Here is a 20,266-nt window from a genome sequence, read left to right as displayed (position 1 = left end):
TGAATCTAGAAGTAATTGTAATAAAAGGTATTTTTAGGGTTTCTGGTCCTATTGAGTGTCCTGAATAACATATCAAAAGTCTACCAAAATCTGACAACTTGAAGCATTTACGCCGATCCCAAGAGTTGCAGTATTAGCGCGCTACCCTAGCGAGCTATTTGAAGTTGGTCATGTAAAATGTACAGAAAAAATTTGGGCGAGAAAATAGAACCTAACCAACCACTGCGGGGCTTCTAACCCGTTACTACTACTACTACTACTACTACTACTACTACTGCTGCTGCTGCTACTACTACTACTAGTATTATTATTATTATTTCTACTTCTACCACTTTTACTACTACTTTTACTATGGATCCGTATAATAAAACTGCAAGCATATTTTAATGAAAAAAGTGTTATGAAAATTTTAAAAAATAATCTTTAAATCACTTTCTTGAGTACTATTTTCAATCGTATTTTAATGAAAAAAATGTTATGAAAACTTTTTAAAAATTAAAAAAAAAAAAACTTTCCTTGGGCAGTATTTGAACACATGCCAGAAACGATTTTCATTACTAGAATGTTCCGCTTGCACGCTTGGCTACGAGGGCCGACATCAGTAAGCCTTAACTTTTCTCTATATGTATGTCATGATAATGATGTACTACCTGTTTCACCTAATAAGATCAAAGGATATCTGAAACTCTTGGGATCCGCGAAAATGCCAACCGCAAAGACGCCATTTTAGGCCACCATCTTGAATATTTTCATAAACCATTTTGATAAACTTTTGTAGTAATATCTTCGCAATGAATCAAGCTAGAGACTTCGTTCTTGCCCAAAATCGAAGCAAATAAACAGTACAATCACCAAAATGTACAATTGGTAAAATGGTGTGAAGAATTATTTAAATATGGTTACTGTTAGTCTGAAAACGTTGTTAAGTTGGTCTTATTTTGTCACTTTTATAGCTAATACTGTAACTATGAAATGCTCCGAGATATTGGAATTAGGAATGGGCAAAACCGGTTTTTATTAAAACCGGAAACCGGTTTCTAGAAAACCGAAAACCGAAAAACCGTCATTTCGGTTTTCTCCAAAACTGGTTGTTTTTTATCGAAACCGGTTCGGTTTTTACCGGAACCGGTTTCGGTGAAAACTTTTGGAAGACACATAAATCTATTGCTGTGGGAACAGATTCGGTTTCCGGAGAACAACGAAACACTATTCTGGTCAGAAATAGAACAAATTTTGGTGAAAAAAAAGACGGAACCAGTTTGGAAGAAAATCGAAACCGGATCCGGTGAAAAACTGAACCGGTTTTGGAGAAAACCGATAACCGGTTTCAGTGAAAACCAAACCGGTTTCGGAGAAAACCGAAAAACCGATTTTTGTGCCCATCAGTAATTGGAAAACACCCGAAATGTAATGAATAGATTCCAGTCTTACCTTTCCATTAACATCAAAACTGTTTGCCTATGTCTGAAAATAAGAGAGCTATGTTGTTTTATGTGAAGGTGGGTGTTTTATTATAAGTCACTCACATGCGCAGTTCAGGTACTGTGGTGGTGATGATTCTCAAGACTATCTTATAGACATGGTTTTGATCTCATTTTGTAGCAAATTACTTCGTTTTTTTTAAAAACCTTATACCTAAAGAGGTTCAATGTGTCTTTCATTGATGATACAGACACATCCCATCTGAAGTCTCACTTGCTCTACAACGTCTTCAGACGTGCGGGGACGACTTGAACGTTCGTTCACACTCGGCACTAATAAAGGTAACATCTTTGCTGCAATTGTCGATAACGCTTGCAGTGACTTGTTTTGAACTAATGTACTATTTGAGTCAAAACTTGATGTACTTTGCTACTAAATGACACCAAAACCATGTCTGTAAGGGAAATAATTCAATCGGGGGCGCAGTGGCTCAGTGGTACAGCCTTCACCTCCGGTGCTTGGGGTCCTTGGTTCGATCCCAGCTCGCGCCGTGTGGACCTTGTGGTGGACAAACACCGTGCTCGTGGGTTTTCTCGGGGTTCTCCCGTTTCCTCCCACTTTCATCATTCCATCATTTCCTTCATTTCTCATCATCATCATCTCCTTTAGCCTAGGCGGCATAAGCATGGAACGTAAAGCTTAAGATTTCATTTCATTTCAAATCAATCAATATAAGTTTTCAAAGTTGTAAAGTTTTTTTTGATATACCCTGTATTTCGGTCAACCTAAAGCTCGTGAGTCCAGAATTTGAGTCCACTGAACTCAAGGTTAGTCACTGAGTATGAGACTCATTGGAGATTGTGGGTGCGAATCCCGTTCAGAGTAGCAAACTTATAAACACTAGTTCCTTTGAGAATAGAGACCGATGCAAAATGACCATTTCTGGGCCGGGCAGAAAATATTTGAATGAATATGATCGTTCAATTCAAATTATAGATGCGCCACTTCCTGTCAGTAAAGTGAATACCAATTAATACAAATCAAATAAAATGAAAACATTTAATTCACTGGAGCAGAAAGGCTCGTAGTCTTCTTTGTACAGACGTACTTCAAAAGTGTTAAGCAATAATTATCATGTACCACAACAAACAACTATAAACTGAAGGTAGAAAGCGTTATGTACAAAATAAATTCGAACAGACAGATTTTTCAAGCGATGACAGGAACATAATCTTATGAAGAACTGAGTACGTCAAGTAACAGACAACCGTTCTATACCAACCTGTATTATTTTGCTATCTACAGTAACAATAAAGATGGATGTGAAGAACGTTTCTGAATTTATGGCAAGTGACCTGAAATTGATGACAATGCTGATGATTAACGTGGTCAACAATGCTGTTAACAGTTCATTTCAATCAACAATCAAGCCATATAAATCACATTTCCAACACCTTTTGAGAATTGAGTAGTTGTCAAATATTAAAAATGTAGATGTAATATTTAACGTTATTAATACAAAAAGTTTGACTGACGTATATTTTGAGCTTTAAGGCCAAATATTTTGTATAAATACAGGTCGTGAGAGATGAGCTAAAGTATCTGGTTTTTCATCGCTGACTAGCCATAGCCAAAATGAAAATTGCACTTGCAATAACCGTTCTGTTCGCTGGATTCGCTTATCTGGTAAGTGTCTCACTTAATTTCTAGTAAGTCTATATACCTCTTGCAAATCTCAACTTGTCTTGAACTTTTCCAGTGTTTGTAGTTTGAGGGATCTAGAGAAATTTTGTAGGTAAATTTAGCAAAAAAAGGGAATTTTTCGATAAAACTTGAAAATCTATGGAAATTCTCGCACTTACTAATTGACCAATATAGATCCTAAATTTTACTTTGTTCTTCAGAAATAAGCCAATACAATAGCAATGGTCTCTGTGTGTGTGTGTTCAAAGTAACATGATTTCCACCCATTATTGGCTGAGTGTATTTGTATATTTTTGTAAAAATAAATAAATAAATAAATAAATAAATAAATAAATAAATAAATAAAAATAAAAGTGAAGGAAAAGTAATAAAATAAAAGCAAAAAGCAAATGAATAAAACAAATATGTCTAGCTAAGTTAATCTTATTACATAATTTCTATCATGGAAAATAGACTTTCAAAAAATTAGGGAAAATTAGGTAGGGAGAATTTTTGTGTCAAGGCAATTTTTCTTAAGAAAACCTACGAACAGTGTTTACTACATTAGCTGGAAACCAGCTTTGCTACTGTAAACGATTTCAGTTGTTTAACTTATTAATGAAGTAACGGAGTCGTTTGGTTCATTCTTGAGGAAGAGAGAAAGAGAGAGAGAAAGAGAGGAAGGGAGAGAGGGGGTATTGGAAATCTCAGGAATTCAGTTCCAACACTTTATTCGTCCCGTATCACTCACGAAAAGGATGTCAATCTTACTGTCCTGAATTTGTCCACAATATCTACCTAGAACACAGTAGTTACACTATATTCCTCTTCTTATATGATTGCGGCAGTGATCGCTATAGTTTCTGCCCTCTTATGAATTGTTGGATAGATAACGTCCAGATGAACTGGTGATAATACATCTCTAAAATGGTGGTTAACCGTCATAGTTTAATAGATGTAATGCTGTCCTGGCATCGAACTCTGGTTCTGCTGGTTGGGAAGAGCTTTAACATCCTTGATGTCTTAACACTGAATTCAATTATTTTGCATTCAGTCAGAATTGTCAACCATATGATAATTTATCGTGATATATAATAATTTAAGTCTTAATGCTATATACGATAATGCCCTTTTGATAATAGGTGAATATACGACAATTTTACAATAGACACTTGTTTGCAGTTTTTGAATGTGCAAGTAATCTACATTGTGGATTTGAATTAAATAATTACAAAACACAAACACTGAGGTTTTTGTCATTCCCGCTAAAATTAGAGTTGCCATATATCCGTATTTCGTACAGACTGTTTGTATTTTGGGGTCTGTGTCCGTGTCCGTATCGTACAAAGCATGAAAGAGGAAAGTGTCCGTGTTTGACAGTGTTTGTAGCTGCCCGAAAATTTCCGAGTCGGGAATCGCTAAATTCTCGGGCGAAAAGAATTATGTCTTTATCATATAACTTACATTTTAGTATAAAGTAGGTTTTGTTTTTAAAAAGTGTCTCATTTTTCCATTCCAGGATTCTTCTGGTTAGATTTAATATACAGAATTTAATTGCATGATTTATATTTATGTTAATGAACAAAATATAAGTCGTGTTAGTTTCCAATAGTGTTTTAAGTATTACAATAAACAATTATGTGATAACCTAAAAAGGTGATTTTTAGGTAAGATATTTCAAAATATTTATTCTGTGCTTAGGCACCGTATCTTTGATGAGTCGTCATTTTAAAGCTTGTCCGTATTTTGAATCAAAAAAAAAAAAAAAAAAAAAGAACCCTAGCTAAAATGCATCAATAATGATTTGAGAATTGACTAATGACAACCCTGCATCTATTCTTTAAATTCAATTACGTTTACGAGGGGATGCCATTGACAAAAACGGATTTTTACACGTCTTTACTCACAGTGACTCTTCATGAGGCACGAAAATTGAATCTCGTTCTTTTGGCTTATAATCAAGACATTCTGCTTGATTGTACTAGATTTAGCCCAACTTGTCTTTGAATTTGAGAAGTTCTCACGTAGACTCCATTTGATGTAAATATATTACGACAGAAGTGTGTAGAACATTTTATTTGCTTATTTGACTGTCACGATTACTTCCTTTATTTTTATATATCCAATTATCTGATAACTTCTGTAGTTCTCAAATATTTTAATTAACAGTGTTATCATTTTTTAACCTCTTTACGGATAATCTAAAATGTTGTTGCTCAGAGTAATGTTAATAAAGATTAAAAAATGATGGAGATAGTGACGTCGATTTGGAATTTGGAACTGAAGATTACAAGAAAAGTTTTGTATATATTATTACTATTACTAGAAGTATTATAATTATTTCTACAATTATCACGTACATAACGAATATACGATAATTTGAAAAAACAAAACAAAAATCGAAAATTTTGTTTTCCGTGGTTAGCAACTCTGATTCATTGTAAGGTAATAAAACTCAAGGTTAAAATATCATCACCATTGGAAACGAAGAGTTGGTATGTTATCCGAGGCATGTATATATATATATATATATATATATATATATATATATATATATATATATATATATATATATATATATATATATATATATATATATAAAAGCACGTTGTATCTTGAGTCACAATCGTAAAGAATTAGGACGTAACACAAATGTTGCAAGTTCTATAAACTTTTGACTGAATCTTGATAAGTTTTTAACCTATACTCTTCCAGTGTTCGTAGTCAAGGGGGCCCATCAGGGGGGGGGCAAGGTGGGGCGCTCGCCGCCACCCTAAGAGGAAATTTTACTTGGGAATATGAAAAACTCAATAGATTTTTTTACATTAGTTACAGCAAAATTTGGAACTATATTTGAAACGATGCTTATACTTGCCCCCTACTGAAAATCACAACATGGGCGCCCGTGTTCGTAGTTTGAGGGAATTATCCCTAATCTAGGGAAATTTCACTGGTAAATTTGGGAAAAAAGGGAATTTTTCAGTAAAACGTGAAAAATGCAGGGAAATTGAGTAGCTGACTGATTGCCCAATATCAATGCTTAAATTTTTCTTTGTTCTTCAGAAATAAACCAACAGAATAGCAATACTTTGTGTGTGCTGAAAGTAACATAATTAGCACTCACATGTTGGCTGAATTGGGTGCACGGTAGCTCAATGGTAGAACGCTTACCTCTGGTGCGTGGGGTCTCTGGTTGGATTCCCACCCGAGTAAGCTTGTGATAAACAACATCGTGTCCGTGTATTTTCTCGGAGTACTCCAATTTCCTCCCACTTTCTCATTCTTCCATTATCATTCACTTGCCTTAATCATCGTCTACCTTAGCCTGAAGGCATAAACATGGGACGTTAAACCGAAAGATTTCATTATATTTTATTTTGTTGGCTCCTGGGTGTATTTGTGTGTATACCCAGATAGCACAGAAATTTTTTTTAAATGTTTAAAAATTTGCAACGGCAAACTAAAAAGTTTGCAAAAAACTTGCCTTTTCAAATGACGAAGTTGCCGAAAGTTCAATGCAAATAACGAAGTTGACGCTGGCTGAGTTTGCAGCAAAGTTGCCTCAGAAAATGAAAACATCTGCCAATACAAACGAAATGTTTGCGACTGCACAGCAAGAAAGTTTGCCAGGACTTTGCTGCAAATATTTTGTGCAAATTTTCTTTGACAAAATTTCCGAAAATGAGCTGATAAATTTGGTGAAAATATTAAAAAGTTTGCAGCAACATTGCAGAAAGTGTTTTCACGATCGCAAGATCATGTTTGCTGCAAATGTGTCAGGTAATGGTTGCTGCAAATTTATAAAGTGAAACCTACTTTATGAAACCAAAATTTTTATAATGTAGATCCGTCTTTTCTTAGTGGCAAGCATTAAACATCTTTAGCTACTTGCCAAAGATAAGAAACTTACGAACGATAAACGCACAGAGAAAGGATATCGTAATTTATCTACTTACTCAACGATCATATCTCTCACACACATTCACAAAATAATGTCAGGCTACCTGGGTCAATAACAACATTTGATAAGATACCAGTGAGTTTATTCTGGAGTCCTCTGGTGCATTGGTTTTTCTCGATTCTCACTTCCCGCTTGTTTTGTCACAGTTGATATAGCGCAGTGAATTCTGGGTACGATGCGCGTGCACGGTAATATCATCACATATTTGCTTTCAGCAAGTTCTTCGAAACAAGATTTTTTACAGAGTTGCAAACTGTTTGCGACGGCAAACTTTCAACGCATATTTTCAAAAAAGATGCAAGTTAATTGCAGTGGTGAATTTATTTTTACAAATCAGCGAAAATTTGCAGATCATATTGAAAGCTGTTAATAAATATTAAGAAATTTTGCCCTCGCAAACTTTCAGATTGTTTGCTCCACGAAACGAAGCAAAAATTTGCCGCAAGTATTCGTGCTATCTGGGCACTTTTATAAAAAAAAAAAAAGAAAAGAAAAGAAAAAAGAACGAAAGAAAAATGAAAATTAAACAAAAAAAAAAAAAAAAACGCAAATGAATGAAACAAATGTGGTTGGTAGTTCCTTTGATATAGCTAAATTAATCTTACTACATAACTTCTGTCATAGGTATTGGACACTCAACAAACTAGGGAAAATTTAATAAGAAAAGGGAAAATTTTGTGTCAATCGAGGGAAATTTTCTTAAAGAAACCTACGAACATTGCATTCTTCTTCCAACTGAATGACATAATTATCTCCTTCCTACACTTCTCTTCTTCTTTCAAATTTTTCGCATAATTCCTAATTAAAGTACGTATATCTGTTGTGTATGCTTCGCTTTGCACATCACTGTCTGTTTTGCTAAAAATACATCTAACCTCTCATAAGATATCTAAAAACCTTTTAAATGTTGCACTCCAAAACTTGGAATTTTCCGTTGAGAGGCTTCGCCAGTAAATACATGAGACCGTGAAATATTTCCGTTTAAAAAAGGTTCGTTGAAAACAGGTTTTACTGTAGCATAAATAAATCTAACATTTATAAAACTTTGAACTAGAATGAACTCTAACAATAAATTGAGTTCGTGAGTTATCACAGAATGTTATATAACTAAATAATGCCAGTTGTACTAATTGTAATAGCAAATAATCAGCTTCGTGTTAAAATTATTTTTACTACCTGATATGAATACAATATTCTTGTTGTGAGCTAATCACGTGACTCTAGTTTCGATCTTTGCTGAGGAAATTTGTTTTGGATCAGGATTGCATTACGCTTGAGCGAAGGTAGGAAGTTCTGAAGATGGCAAATTTTTCACAGATCAATTTTTATCATATGTGAATTCTCGAAATTTCTGAAATTTATTATGCACACGCATATCCTTGGATACTTGTAAATATCTAAGTAAGGTACTGTTTGGCTAGAAAGAAATAGTTAATATTTTATTTATGAACTATGAAGGTAACCAAGAAAGTTATGTCGCTTTTTGAGGAGGTCTGTGCTCCATTGGCCATCACTGCGAGTTCAACGCAAACTGGAATAAGTCGAAGGCCAGTTGTTGATGTGGATATATCCAACATACTACCTGCTTGTGACAGTTCAGTTACACCGTGAACTTGCGTAAGAACAGAGTAAATACGGGACCTCCACAGAGCGTCATAAGGGCTTGTATGCTATACGAGTTCAAACTGGAGTCAAATGCCGTTGCAGCGGGGCGGAAGATATGCCAGGTCATTGGTAAGGGTGTCGTAACTACTCGGACAGTGCAGCGATGGTTTTACAAGTTTAAGGACGGTGACGAAACACTCGAAGATGCAGTACGTGCCGAAAGACCAACACATGTACAAAATGAAGATCCTCAGGCAGCAATTGAGGCGAACAGTAGCCAGACATGCGAGGAACTAGTTCTACAACTCATTATGAGTGGAGAGACTATTCGGCAGCACCTCCATCTGCTTGGAAAGCACCACAAGTTGAGTTGATGGGTAAAACATGATTTGACTCTGGGCCAGAATACAACGCGAGCAGACACCTGTGTTTCTTTGCTGTTTTGTCTGAGGAAGGAGTCATTTATGGACAGGGTGTTAACATGTGATGAGAAATAGGTCCTGTACGAAGCTCCACGGCTCCGTCATCATTGGTTAGTATCCCATGTACCGGTTCCGAAACAGCCGAAACCAGTACTGCACCAGAAGAATTTCCTCCTGTATGTTTGGTGGACTATTCGCTGCACGTGCATCGGGAACTGCTACCAGCTGATCAGAGCATCAATGCAACTGTGTACTGTCAGCAGTTGAGCCGTGCTCAAGAAAAACTCAAAACTCTGGAGCCAACGCATCTGAGCCGCAAAGGGGTCCTCCTGTTACAGGGTAATGCTAAGCCCCACTTGGTTAGGATGACCCGGGACACCATTCCACACCTTTGATGGGAAACACTATTGTATCCACCATATTCCCAGGACATTGCACCATTAGATTATCACCTATCCCATTCCTTGGACAATCACCCTAGAGGATGCCAGTTCAAATATCTAGGAGAGGTGCAAAATGTACTTGGTACCTTCTTCGCTTCACGGCCTACCAAGCTCTACGGCGATGGAATCCGTGGCCTTCGAGAACATTGGCAGAAGGACGTCGATGCTGATGGGGACTATTTTTGATCTTCGAGGTACGTCTTAGGTGACATAATATTATCGAAGGTGGTGGGTGAAAAAGACAGAACTTTTTAGATTACCCTTATAATATGCATTATTTACCTTCTGTTTTTGATACCGTAATCTTTTATCGTATCGTTTCCACTATTGATGGAATTCCTAGCTTCATAATTGCCTACAGTTTTCAACGATTTCCTCCAGCACAAAAAAAGTCATGAGTATTTCATTGTTGTGGCACAATTGTTTTATTATTCTTCTTGAGCTTGGAGGTTTAAATATTCTAGCTCACTAGTTGTTATCTTACAGGTAACCGGCTACATGTGGCTGATAATTCTCTCTTGTACGAGTATGGCTGGAAGATCTGCAAAATATTAAATTGAGCTGACCGTTGAGAAAACTGTTTAAACTTAAAATAATAATAATAATAATAAACAATTGCTTAATATACTTAATACAAGAACTTCCCACTTCCACTTAAATATTGATTATTCACTTCAATGTCTTACAATTTCTACATTGACAGTTTTCTAACATCTTGGAGCGGCAAAACTGTTAAATAGGATCCTTCTTTGGATGAAAGTTCAAGTTGTAGTTCGGATCCCAACAGCAAATTCTATCCCAATAACCTCAGTGCTAAGAGGAGACTTTAACATAAGCTAATGATTCAGTATTCCTGCTAGCATTTTCTACATATCACCATAAAATAGATATTTTGTAAACAATGCTGTTATTTGACTAGCGTTATTACAAGTTTTCACATATTAACTAATTTATTTCATTTCCAGGCTGCGTTTTCAGGTTCTGATAACGAACTAGAAGATGAAAGTGCACCAATAGTAGTTGACCAGGAACGAGTAAGAAGAAGTACCGGCAAAGCCCAAAATACCGAAAACAAAAGCACTCATAAAGGAAGTACTAATCATGGCAATTCAGGAAATCATAGTATCGAGATTCTTCCTGTGGAAAGAAATCCACGAGAAATAAATCATTTGGGTAGAACGAGCACGAATGAACATGGGAATGAGCACAACCACCATGAAAACGGAACTCACCATGGAAGTGAGAGTCACAATGGAATTGCAAACCATCATGGAAACGGTACTCACCATGGAAATGGAAATCACCATCATAACAGAAGTCATATTTCATCAACTCCAAGAGAAAGATCATCAATAACTAGAAGTGGTGTAAGAACTGCAAAAGCAGCAACAGCTAGTCGTCCACAACAAGCGCACCATTTGGGTAGAGTTAACACAAATCATCATGGAAATGAGAGTCAACATTTAAATAATGGAACTCACCATGGAAATGAGAACCACCATAGAATTGGAAACCATCATGGAAATGGTACTCACCATGGAAATGGAAATCACCATGGAATTGGAAACCGCCATGGAAATGGAAATCACCATGGAATTGGAAACCGCCATGGAAATGAAACTCACCGTCAAAATGGAAACCACCATCACAACAGAAGCCATAATTCATCAACTCCAAGGGATAGTGCAACAATTAGAAATACCCTAAGAACCACGAAAGCAACTGCAGGACATGTTACTACGACTCCAAAACCCAATAGTGGATAAAGACGGTAAGAAAAAACTGATTATACAACATAAAATTTTATGTGGAAAGTAATATATTTGAGTTTCTTTAAATAAGTAGAAAAATCGCTGTTTGAACTGAAATTTTCATTCATTGTTTTGCTTCAAACACCACATTAGTACCTACTTAATGTCGACTTCCAATAAACAGAGCAAACAGCTCACAACGAAAAGGTAAAACTATTTATTTATTTATTTTTATGCATAAGTAAGTAGATTAAAGACCATCAGCCTCATCGTCAAAAACTGTATTTCTACAAGTACGTAAATCTTTTAAATAATAGGGAAGGAAGCAGTGGCGCATTTATGATTTTGTTTCGGGGGGCTTTACCTGAAAATGTGAAAATTCTGCAAGATATTTCACATACATTACTATAGTAAGTAAGATTTCGGGAGGGGGGGCTTAAGACAGGAAGCCCCCCTAAATACGCCACTGGAAGGAGGTGACGAAGAGCTGTTTTGCAATCAATAGCGGGGAAATTTAATAGTAGTCATATGTTATCTGATATCACGAACACAATGATCATCAATTATACATAATGTTACACTTCATTTTGGAAAAAAAAAAAATGGTAATTTTAAACTGCATATTTTGCCCATTTTCAGCTTTTATGTCATTGTCTTCGATTTTAGGACATTTTTGTAATTTTCTCTAAGTTTCAGTGATTTTATCGGTAGGCTTCGGTAATTTTTCACTGTTTTTTGTCATTATTTTAATTTTGGTAGCACGCTCCAGATTTTGCATCGAGGTGAACATATTTTCTCATAGGATCGTGATTTACGTGCAAGGTAAAAAATGATCTGAACTACACATATTAGTCTTCCTTTCTATGTTGTCAAGACAATAGTGATGTACTCGAACCGTACGTAAAGTAAGTGGCAAAAAAATTGGAATTTTTCATTTGCATTAAATATTTCCAAAATTATGTGTGTATGATATTAAATAATAATTATTAGATAATTTCTGACGTTGAAATTTGTTACTTTTTTGACGGTCTGTATTTTGGTGGAAAGAAACAACGTGCCTAGAAAGTCATTTCCCCTCAGATTGTGTCCTTGATTTTCACTTTATGAATTTTCACTTTATGAAAGAAACCAAGAAAACCCACGCACACAATGTTTGTCCACCATATATCCAACTGGGATCGATTGAAGGACCCCATGCTCCAAAATTGTATAGCCTACTACGGATTCACGCGGCACTCCTTTCAAATTAAAGTATACAAAAGTTCAAAGGAGTATGTTAAGTAAGTCACCATCATAGAGGATGAATGCAACCAGGGCCGGATTAAAGAGGGGCTTAGGGGGGGGGGGGCTGTGGCCCCAAGTCTTCAGATGTACAAGTTCCTCCACTCTGATCAAAATCTCAACTGGCTATCTAAAAATAATCATAAAGATAAAATCAACATCATAAAATAAAATCTGACCAGAAACATATTCCCTTGACTTTCTTACTGTACATTCACAGAAAAGTATTAGGGGAAGTCAGTAGGGGCCACATATTTTTTCTAGCCCCTGGTCTCCAGATGGGTTAATCCGGTCCTGAGTACAATCTTCAATAAAACAAAAGAAAACACGAGTAATATAGGATATATTTATGCTGACTGCGTTACGAATTTCAAGGAGAAAATTATAAAATATTATATCATAAAAAAATGAATACTGCAAATTAGCTACACAACACGTAGCTCAATTTTTCAAAACTACTAGTCCTGTAATATATTTTTAACTAGTCGTAAAATATTGTGAAGTAAAAGTACTAGAATAATAGTGGAAGTCATTTCGAAATATTAATGCTGATTCTTCTAATTTGTCATGATTTTATGGTATATGCAATTGTAAAATTTGTGATTTAAGGTATTTTCACACTAGTAATACTAGACTAGTAGTTTTGTGAAACAGGCCCTTGTTGTGTTCTATTTCAATAGACAAATAAATAAATTTTGTTTTTAAAGCTACTTATCTTGAAATTTCTAATCTCTTAATTGCAGGAAAATGCTGGAAGATCACTGGCGGAAGGGAAATTTTCTTCACAATCAATAAATAAAGTCAATACATGTATTAACAAATGTTTCTGTACCCTGATATAGCTCTTAATATGAATATATAACGAAATAAATAAGTAAAGACAATTATTAATCTGAATTTATTTACTCATATTCTTAACCTTTCAAAATTTCTCAACTTGTAAATGCTCACAGAACCACTTTTTGTAGTGGAGTTATAAATTTTAGGTACTATTTGTTAGAATTGTCTAAAGTTTTCTGTATCTTCACATATCCCAACCACTGCTTCCTGAACAGCACAATATTATAAATTTCTCTTCCCCTACAGAGGGCGTAACCCTCTTCGGGTAGTAGGCCTAGCTAGCGTCGGCTAGCTGGTGGAAAAAGAAGTTAGAATTGTCACATTTCCCTCCTATTATCTTCCTACTGTACTAGCTTGGGAGGTCCGGCGTGAATGTCTAGCACAATAATAGAGAATTTAATTATCTCTTAAGTAAAATTGCAATATTCTTTGAAATATAATGCAGATATGATACATGTCGGCAATTGCGTAAATATACTACAAAAGAAACAAGGACAATAACCCACACCACTTGGCTCGACAGCCCTTTGTGGGCCTGAGCTGCTCCAGCGCCATCTGTTAGCGACCAGTTGAACTACGTTCAACCAAGAGACTAACACGTGGTCAGCACGATTCGTGGCCTTGTCTCTAACAGGCGTATCCAGTGTTTCTTTCAGAAATAATGTTCCGGGGGGCACACTTAGTATTCCAGGGGGGCAGTACTGATACTATTCTATTTATTATTATAGTATAGACGTATTATTTTGGTCTGCTCCGGTGGCACTCTTAGAGCTCGGGGGGGGGGACAGTGCCCCCAAATAAAGGTCTGAAAGAAACACTCGGCTTATCAGGAGCTTTCTAGACCTAAAACAAGGAAAATAATAATAAAAAAACAAGAACTATGAATATAGATATATAAAAAAACAAATGGAATTAAAGATACTAAAAAAAAAGAACAAAACAAAATTTGGTACTCTAATGTCACGCAAAGCAAAGCATTATAATTAGGTAAATACAGGGGTATCTAAAAGGGGATCTGGAAAGGTAGGGGGATGCATGACATCTCGCTGTCCCCCAATGCTTATCTTTGCCCATTGTAAATTTTAGGAAGTACAGGGACGCCATAGATATTTTTTGGAAGTGATGGGACGGCATCCTCTTGCATTTCCCCTCACTTTTACCCTTGGATAAATATGATTTAGAAGTTGATTTTTTTGGGTTATGCATCAGACAAAATAAAAGCTATATTACAATTATTTATATGTTTATTTTAAAACTAATCATAATTCTAGTCAAATACAAAAACATATATAAGTTTTATTAAAATCAAGCACATTATAAAGTCATCACAAACATTATTAACATATTTAATTATATATGGACTTATTTTCGGTTATTGAAAGCTTGAAGTTAGCATACAAAAGTTCAGTTACTTCTACTGTCTACAATCGCTATTCTTTTTAAATGCCAATCTCAAAAATGAAGTCAACAATAGGTTAAACTATTTCATAAACTGTACGATGCGATCTGATTGCCAACCATATTAGAACTGCATAAACAAAAAATGTGAGTCCCGTATATATTCCAGTGTCACTCACATATTTCGCTCTTTGCTTGAACTTTTTCGACAACTCGTTGTAGCAGTCTCTTGTGTGAACAATGTGCGTTTTACTAGCGTTGCAACAAGGAATCTCAAGAAACATGCAACAAGAACTTGGAACACAGTTATCGTCAAAAACCATCTGCCAATCGTTTGGTCCGTCAATTCCACAACATCTAAGTCGACTTTGAAGAATCTCCCATGATCTGGCAACCTTGATGTTACGCCTAAACAATTTTAGGGTGGAATTCATGCTTTGTTTGATATCATGATTTGCGTTCCCGCGTAAAGTGTTTCCCATAATTCCTGCACCAACATGTAATACAATAATAAACAACAAAATGACCAGAAAGGAGTTAATTTTGTTGGAGTTCTTGTCGATTATACCGAAACACAAGTAGAAAGTGGCCAGAAATAAAATAATCCCTGCGATGACGTACACAGTACCCAGGATGAAAAATTTCTCATTTAAAAACAGAGCGTAATCGCTGTAGTACGTCTGGGTGACAGATCCAATAACAAATACTACCAAAGATAAGGCGAAAAACAACGCTAGCGATGTAGTTAGAATAATGTTAGTCCAAGACTCTTCTGGGTCATCAAACATGTTTATCAGACTGTAGTTAAAAATATTGTTCGTTTGCAATTTTTGGAGCCAAATTTTTGGTTTAATGAGTTAATTAGACTTAGATATGAAGATAGTCTGTAATAGAAAATAAAGAAAGACATTATTAACTAAATAGAAATAGTGATAACTATACTGTGCTAATAAGTTTGGTTCTTTAATCAAAAAACGAATAAATTGTACATCTATTTCGGACAATATTGTTTTTAGATTTCCAAACTATACCATGCATAGGTATCGGAAGTCTCAGTGGTAAAAGTGAGGGGGAATGCGGGAAAACGCAATTCCTCAATTTCCAAGAAAATATCTATCGCGTTCCCCACTTTCTAAAAGAATACAATCGGCAAAGATAGGCACGGTTGATGGCATGACGTCATCCGTTCCCTAACTTTCCAGATCCACGAGTCTTAAAGGACACATTTGTCCGTCCGCCTGTCTGTTTACGGGCGTTAGAGCAAAACCGATAAAAGATAACGAGGAGCGGTTTCCTGGAATCGAATCAGCGTCCCAAAAATAGGTTCCGTCTCAACCGTTAACCCTTTATTAAAACCAGAAATTGTACAAATTAAATATGTCCGGTTTCAATATGGGTAGCCAAAGAACAAAATCAATATCAGATAGTGACAACCGGTTTTCTGGAATCAGTTCAACGTCCAAACAAAAAGCTACATCTACCCTATAAACCCTGTATGCAAACCGGAAATGGTAGAAATTAACCATTTCTGGTTTCGACATTGGTCGTCATAGATCAGAAAACAGTAAAAGATAGCTAGAAGCGATCTCTCACAATCAATTTAGCGTCTCAATAATAAAGGATACCCCATACAGATGGCAACCCATATTCTGTTCTAGTAAGTTGGCAGCACTGAACGTTACCCGATTTTCATTTATTACCTTTATGGTTATAGTGCTGCCAAAATGTCTTGAGCCGTGGCAAAAATGCGAAATAAAGCTCACACCCTCAATATACACACGCGTTGAGCCAATAAGGGTTCAGCTTTTGCTAAGAGAGAGAGAGAGTCTTAGCGAAAGAGAGTGGAATTCCTTCAGCCAATAACAGTGCTTGGAACAGAAGACTAGGTATCAAGTCAATGTGGTATATCTTTAATAGCCACGAACCAGTGAATAGTGCATAATCGTAATCTGTTTTCTGCACAAGTAAGAATGGAGCGTTTGACGACGGAACACCGTGTTGTCATAGTGACCGGCATAGGTGTCCATCACGTGTTTTCTGAACGAGTAAGAATGTAACGTTTCACGACGGGGAACTAGTATGTCGGTCACTATGACAACACGCTGTTCCGTAGTGAAACGCTCCATTCTTACCTGTACAGAAGACAGATAACGATCCTGCGCCATTCGGTGCTCTGTGACTACTAAACCACAACGACAAGAGATAAAAATCGTGTAACGTTCGGTGCTGCCAACTTATTAGAACAGAAATGGCGGGCATTTCAAAAATTTCGTTCATTATGGGACATATCCTCGATTAATACTTTATTGAAACCAGAAGTGGTACAAATCAATGTTTCATTATTGATCTATATAGAGATGAAACGAAAAGAGTTTGTTTCTTCGGAATTATTTAACGTTCTAAGAATACGTACATTCTTTTGTCTTAAATTTAGGCCTAACGTCCCACAATTATGCACTAAAAATAATGAAGACGTGGATGATGACATGCATGATAATGGTGGAATAGCGAAACTGGAAAGAAACGAAAGTATCCCGAGAAAACTTATTCACAGAGTATTTGTCCAACACAAATCCAGCTTGACGGAAGTTGGTATCAAGCCAGGGACCAAACTCATCAGAAGTGAGACTTCTACCACTCTGTCACCACGCCCAAGTACTATCTTCTGTCTTAACGCTCTATTGAAACCGGAAATGGTAGAAATAAGCCACTTCCGGATTTGACGTTGACCGCTTTAGTGTACAAACGGTAATAGATAGCTAGAAGAGGTTTTCTGCAATCAATTAAGCGTCCCAAGAACACCCATCTCCATATTCATTATTATATTACCCAACAGTATATTAATCTCTACTAGAACCGGAAGTGGTAGATATCTACTACTACTTCCGGTTTCAATATTAAATTAGAATATAACAGGTCATAAAATTAAAACTTCAATTTTCACTTCTTATTCACTGTAACACACTGTTAGTTTTGAAAACAAAACTGCACCTTATGCATGGGAGAATACGGTAATTTTTAGTCATGAAATGAGAAAGAAGTTTTGTTTCGGCTTTAAAATTACTTACAGCACAGAAACATGAAGAAGACCCACTCAATCACGTAATCGGTAATTTAGAGTTGAGTACACTACATTCATAAACAGCATCAATCTAAATCGAACTTAACATAGGACTACTCTTAACCATGGATACTTTTAAAGAAGCTTTGACAACAATAATGCAGTAGTATTCATAGTTTTTTTTTTAATATTAAAATGTGGAGTAGAATTTCAAAAGCTTAGTTTCATGATACTTCTGTAATCATTAGTTGTGCGCCAAGGGTAGGGATCGCACGAGGCAAGATTTGTGCCTCTCTCGTCTCGAAAATGTGCTGTAAAAGTGATGTCTCGACTCGAAAAATGTATATTTTTCTATTGGAAGAGCCGTGTCTCGACTCGTCTCGTGCGCATCCTTAGCCAAGGGGGTTACACAATTAGATATTATTGTCATCTTACATGGCAGCATACTGTCTTTTTCAGTGATATAGGTATACTGGTATTGTTGAAATATTTTTCAGATGTGCACTTTCCCGGTGTTTCTTTTTAACCAGCAAAATTGTATAAGACGATATTTGGTGTTTAAAATAGGACAACAAATAACGTATTTACTCGAATATAAGGACATGCTCGTATCCAGGGAGGTCTACGGGAGGCCAGGTCCACCCTAAATTTTTACTGGCCCTCCTAAAATTTTCACGATAGGGTTGCAAATGAACTATAATAGGGTTGGATCGGGCTCCCTAACTTCTACCGGGCCCCCCTACATTTTTGGGCTGGCTACCGGCCTGTGTAAGAACCCGTTTCCCTTACAAGTAGGATTAAATTTTGGAGGAGTCCTTCAGCGGCATAACGACCATTACAATATCGTGTGTGGAGGGAAAGGAGGAATGAAAATTCAAATTGCAATGTCTTGATAAAAATTTCCAAGTGTTCTGAAAATCTTAGTCTCACTTTTACCAACCCTGTGGAAAACTATTGCAGCACCCTTATTTTCATATTCGTCCCATTCCATGCCCCCTTTGGAGATACGAACAGCTCTTGTTTGTCTTTCGAGTCCAATTTCATACCTCAACTCAGGATCATTATCATCACCCATGATACCAATCAGTTGTAGGAATGCATTAAAAACGTAGAATAAGGTAGGCTATATTTACTACTTGTGATGTAGGGATATCAATTTTACAAAATTAATAAACTGAGGGGTTTAGTGAGAGACCAGGCTAACCTACACCCTGTTCAGAATTGAGATTTTGACGGAACAGCATACCAACCCCACTCCGTAAACGTCGCCAATACCTAGTGGTCCATTTGCCGGTAAATGTCGATCGTCGATATAGCGACGTGTTGAAGAATTGCAGCTAGTGTGCCACTGGAAGCAAGGTTTCGTCGAGTCGAAACAGATATCTAGAGTCGGGGTGTTGAAGTTACTACCACGTAGCAGAAGGACTTCATTTTGGTCCGCGCTTCTTTGATTCGTCGCAGAGAATCGCGAAGGGACCAAGACGAACTATCGCCAGTCATGTGCCTGCGGTTATTATTATTATATATATTATTTTTCCTGATGAATCGTTTCTAAAGTGACCATTCCATTCATCACTCACCATCACCGTCTCCTTTAGCCTAACCGGCATAAGCGTGGGACGTAAAATTTAAAGATTTCATTTCATTTTTTTCGTTTCTAAAGTGAGCTCCGGAGGGTCAAGAGTAACCTCTGCCTCTACATTATGAAGTGGAAAATCTTGAGATGAGTGCGTATAATTGCATGAATTTAGATGGAAACAGTCGCCGATCAATATAAAATGAATATGGGAGAACTATGAAATAAACTAAATAGACGCGCTTCATTTTGTTATTAAATTAACATAGCGAACGTATTTTATCTGATTCCAAACGGTTATCCTCGAATATAGACGGTTAAAGGAGCACTTTGATTGATCAAATTAAAAAGACCTCCTTCAAGCAAGGTCTTTTCGTCACCTTCGTGATGAAGTCAGAAGACCACGCACCTATTAATTATAAGGTTGGTAGTTTGTCCGGGGGTACTTTCCCTGGTATGTTTTTAGACTCACCTTAATGTAAAAAATCACACTCGGGGAAGTCAATTTTTGGCGAATGTCACTTGTAGCGCCCCAGAGGGCCCTAATCCCTGGAAAGCCACAGCTAAGTTGATCCCTCAGTGCCTGAGCACCGAGCTAATAGTTATACGAAAGGGGTCGCCACCTGTGAACTGCTGGGAACACAGGAATGAAGATAAGCACAACACATAACAACAAATACAGGATAAACCTGCATCTACGAAATCCTAAGAATGCGAAAAAAATAATAAAAAAAAAACAAACAAAAATGCAACGTTAAACGAATCCAACCTAAGCGAGACTGCCACCTCTACACTCTACGAGTGTACAGAGAGCAGCCCTTTT

General features: G+C 36.5%; 1 protein-coding gene across 1 annotated transcript; it reads left to right on the top strand.

The window, feature by feature from the left end:
* Positions 1-3,057: 3,057 nt before the first annotated feature.
* On the top strand, positions 3,058-13,448 carry LOC145692072 (uncharacterized). Its single transcript, XM_081767362.1, has 3 exons — positions 3,058-3,108; positions 10,502-11,307; positions 13,312-13,448. The coding sequence occupies exons 1-2, from the start codon at positions 3,058-3,060 to the stop codon at positions 11,300-11,302; spliced, it is 852 nt and encodes a 283-aa protein (XP_081623488.1). The 3' UTR covers positions 11,303-11,307; positions 13,312-13,448.
* The last annotated feature ends 6,818 nt before the right edge of the window (positions 13,449-20,266 follow it).

The sequence above is a fragment of the Thermobia domestica genome, chromosome 8, assembly GCF_964235325.1.
Source record: "Thermobia domestica chromosome 8, izTheDome1.hap1.1, whole genome shotgun sequence".
NCBI classification, from domain to species: domain Eukaryota; kingdom Metazoa; phylum Arthropoda; class Insecta; order Zygentoma; family Lepismatidae; genus Thermobia; species Thermobia domestica.
Note: the sequence above shows the minus strand (reverse complement) of the source record. Positions and strands in the feature narration are given on the sequence as shown.

What these genes read in the sequence shown, in the direction of transcription:
- LOC145692072 (XM_081767362.1), top strand. Translation starts at nt 3,058, where the DNA reads ATGAAAATTGCACTTGCAATAACCGTTCTGTTCGCTGGATTCGCTTAT. An exon ending in TCGCTGGATTCGCTTATCTG is followed by an intron (nt 3,109 to 10,501) that starts GTAAGTGTCTCA and finishes TTTCATTTCCAG; the next exon opens with GCTGCGTTTTCAGGTTCTGA.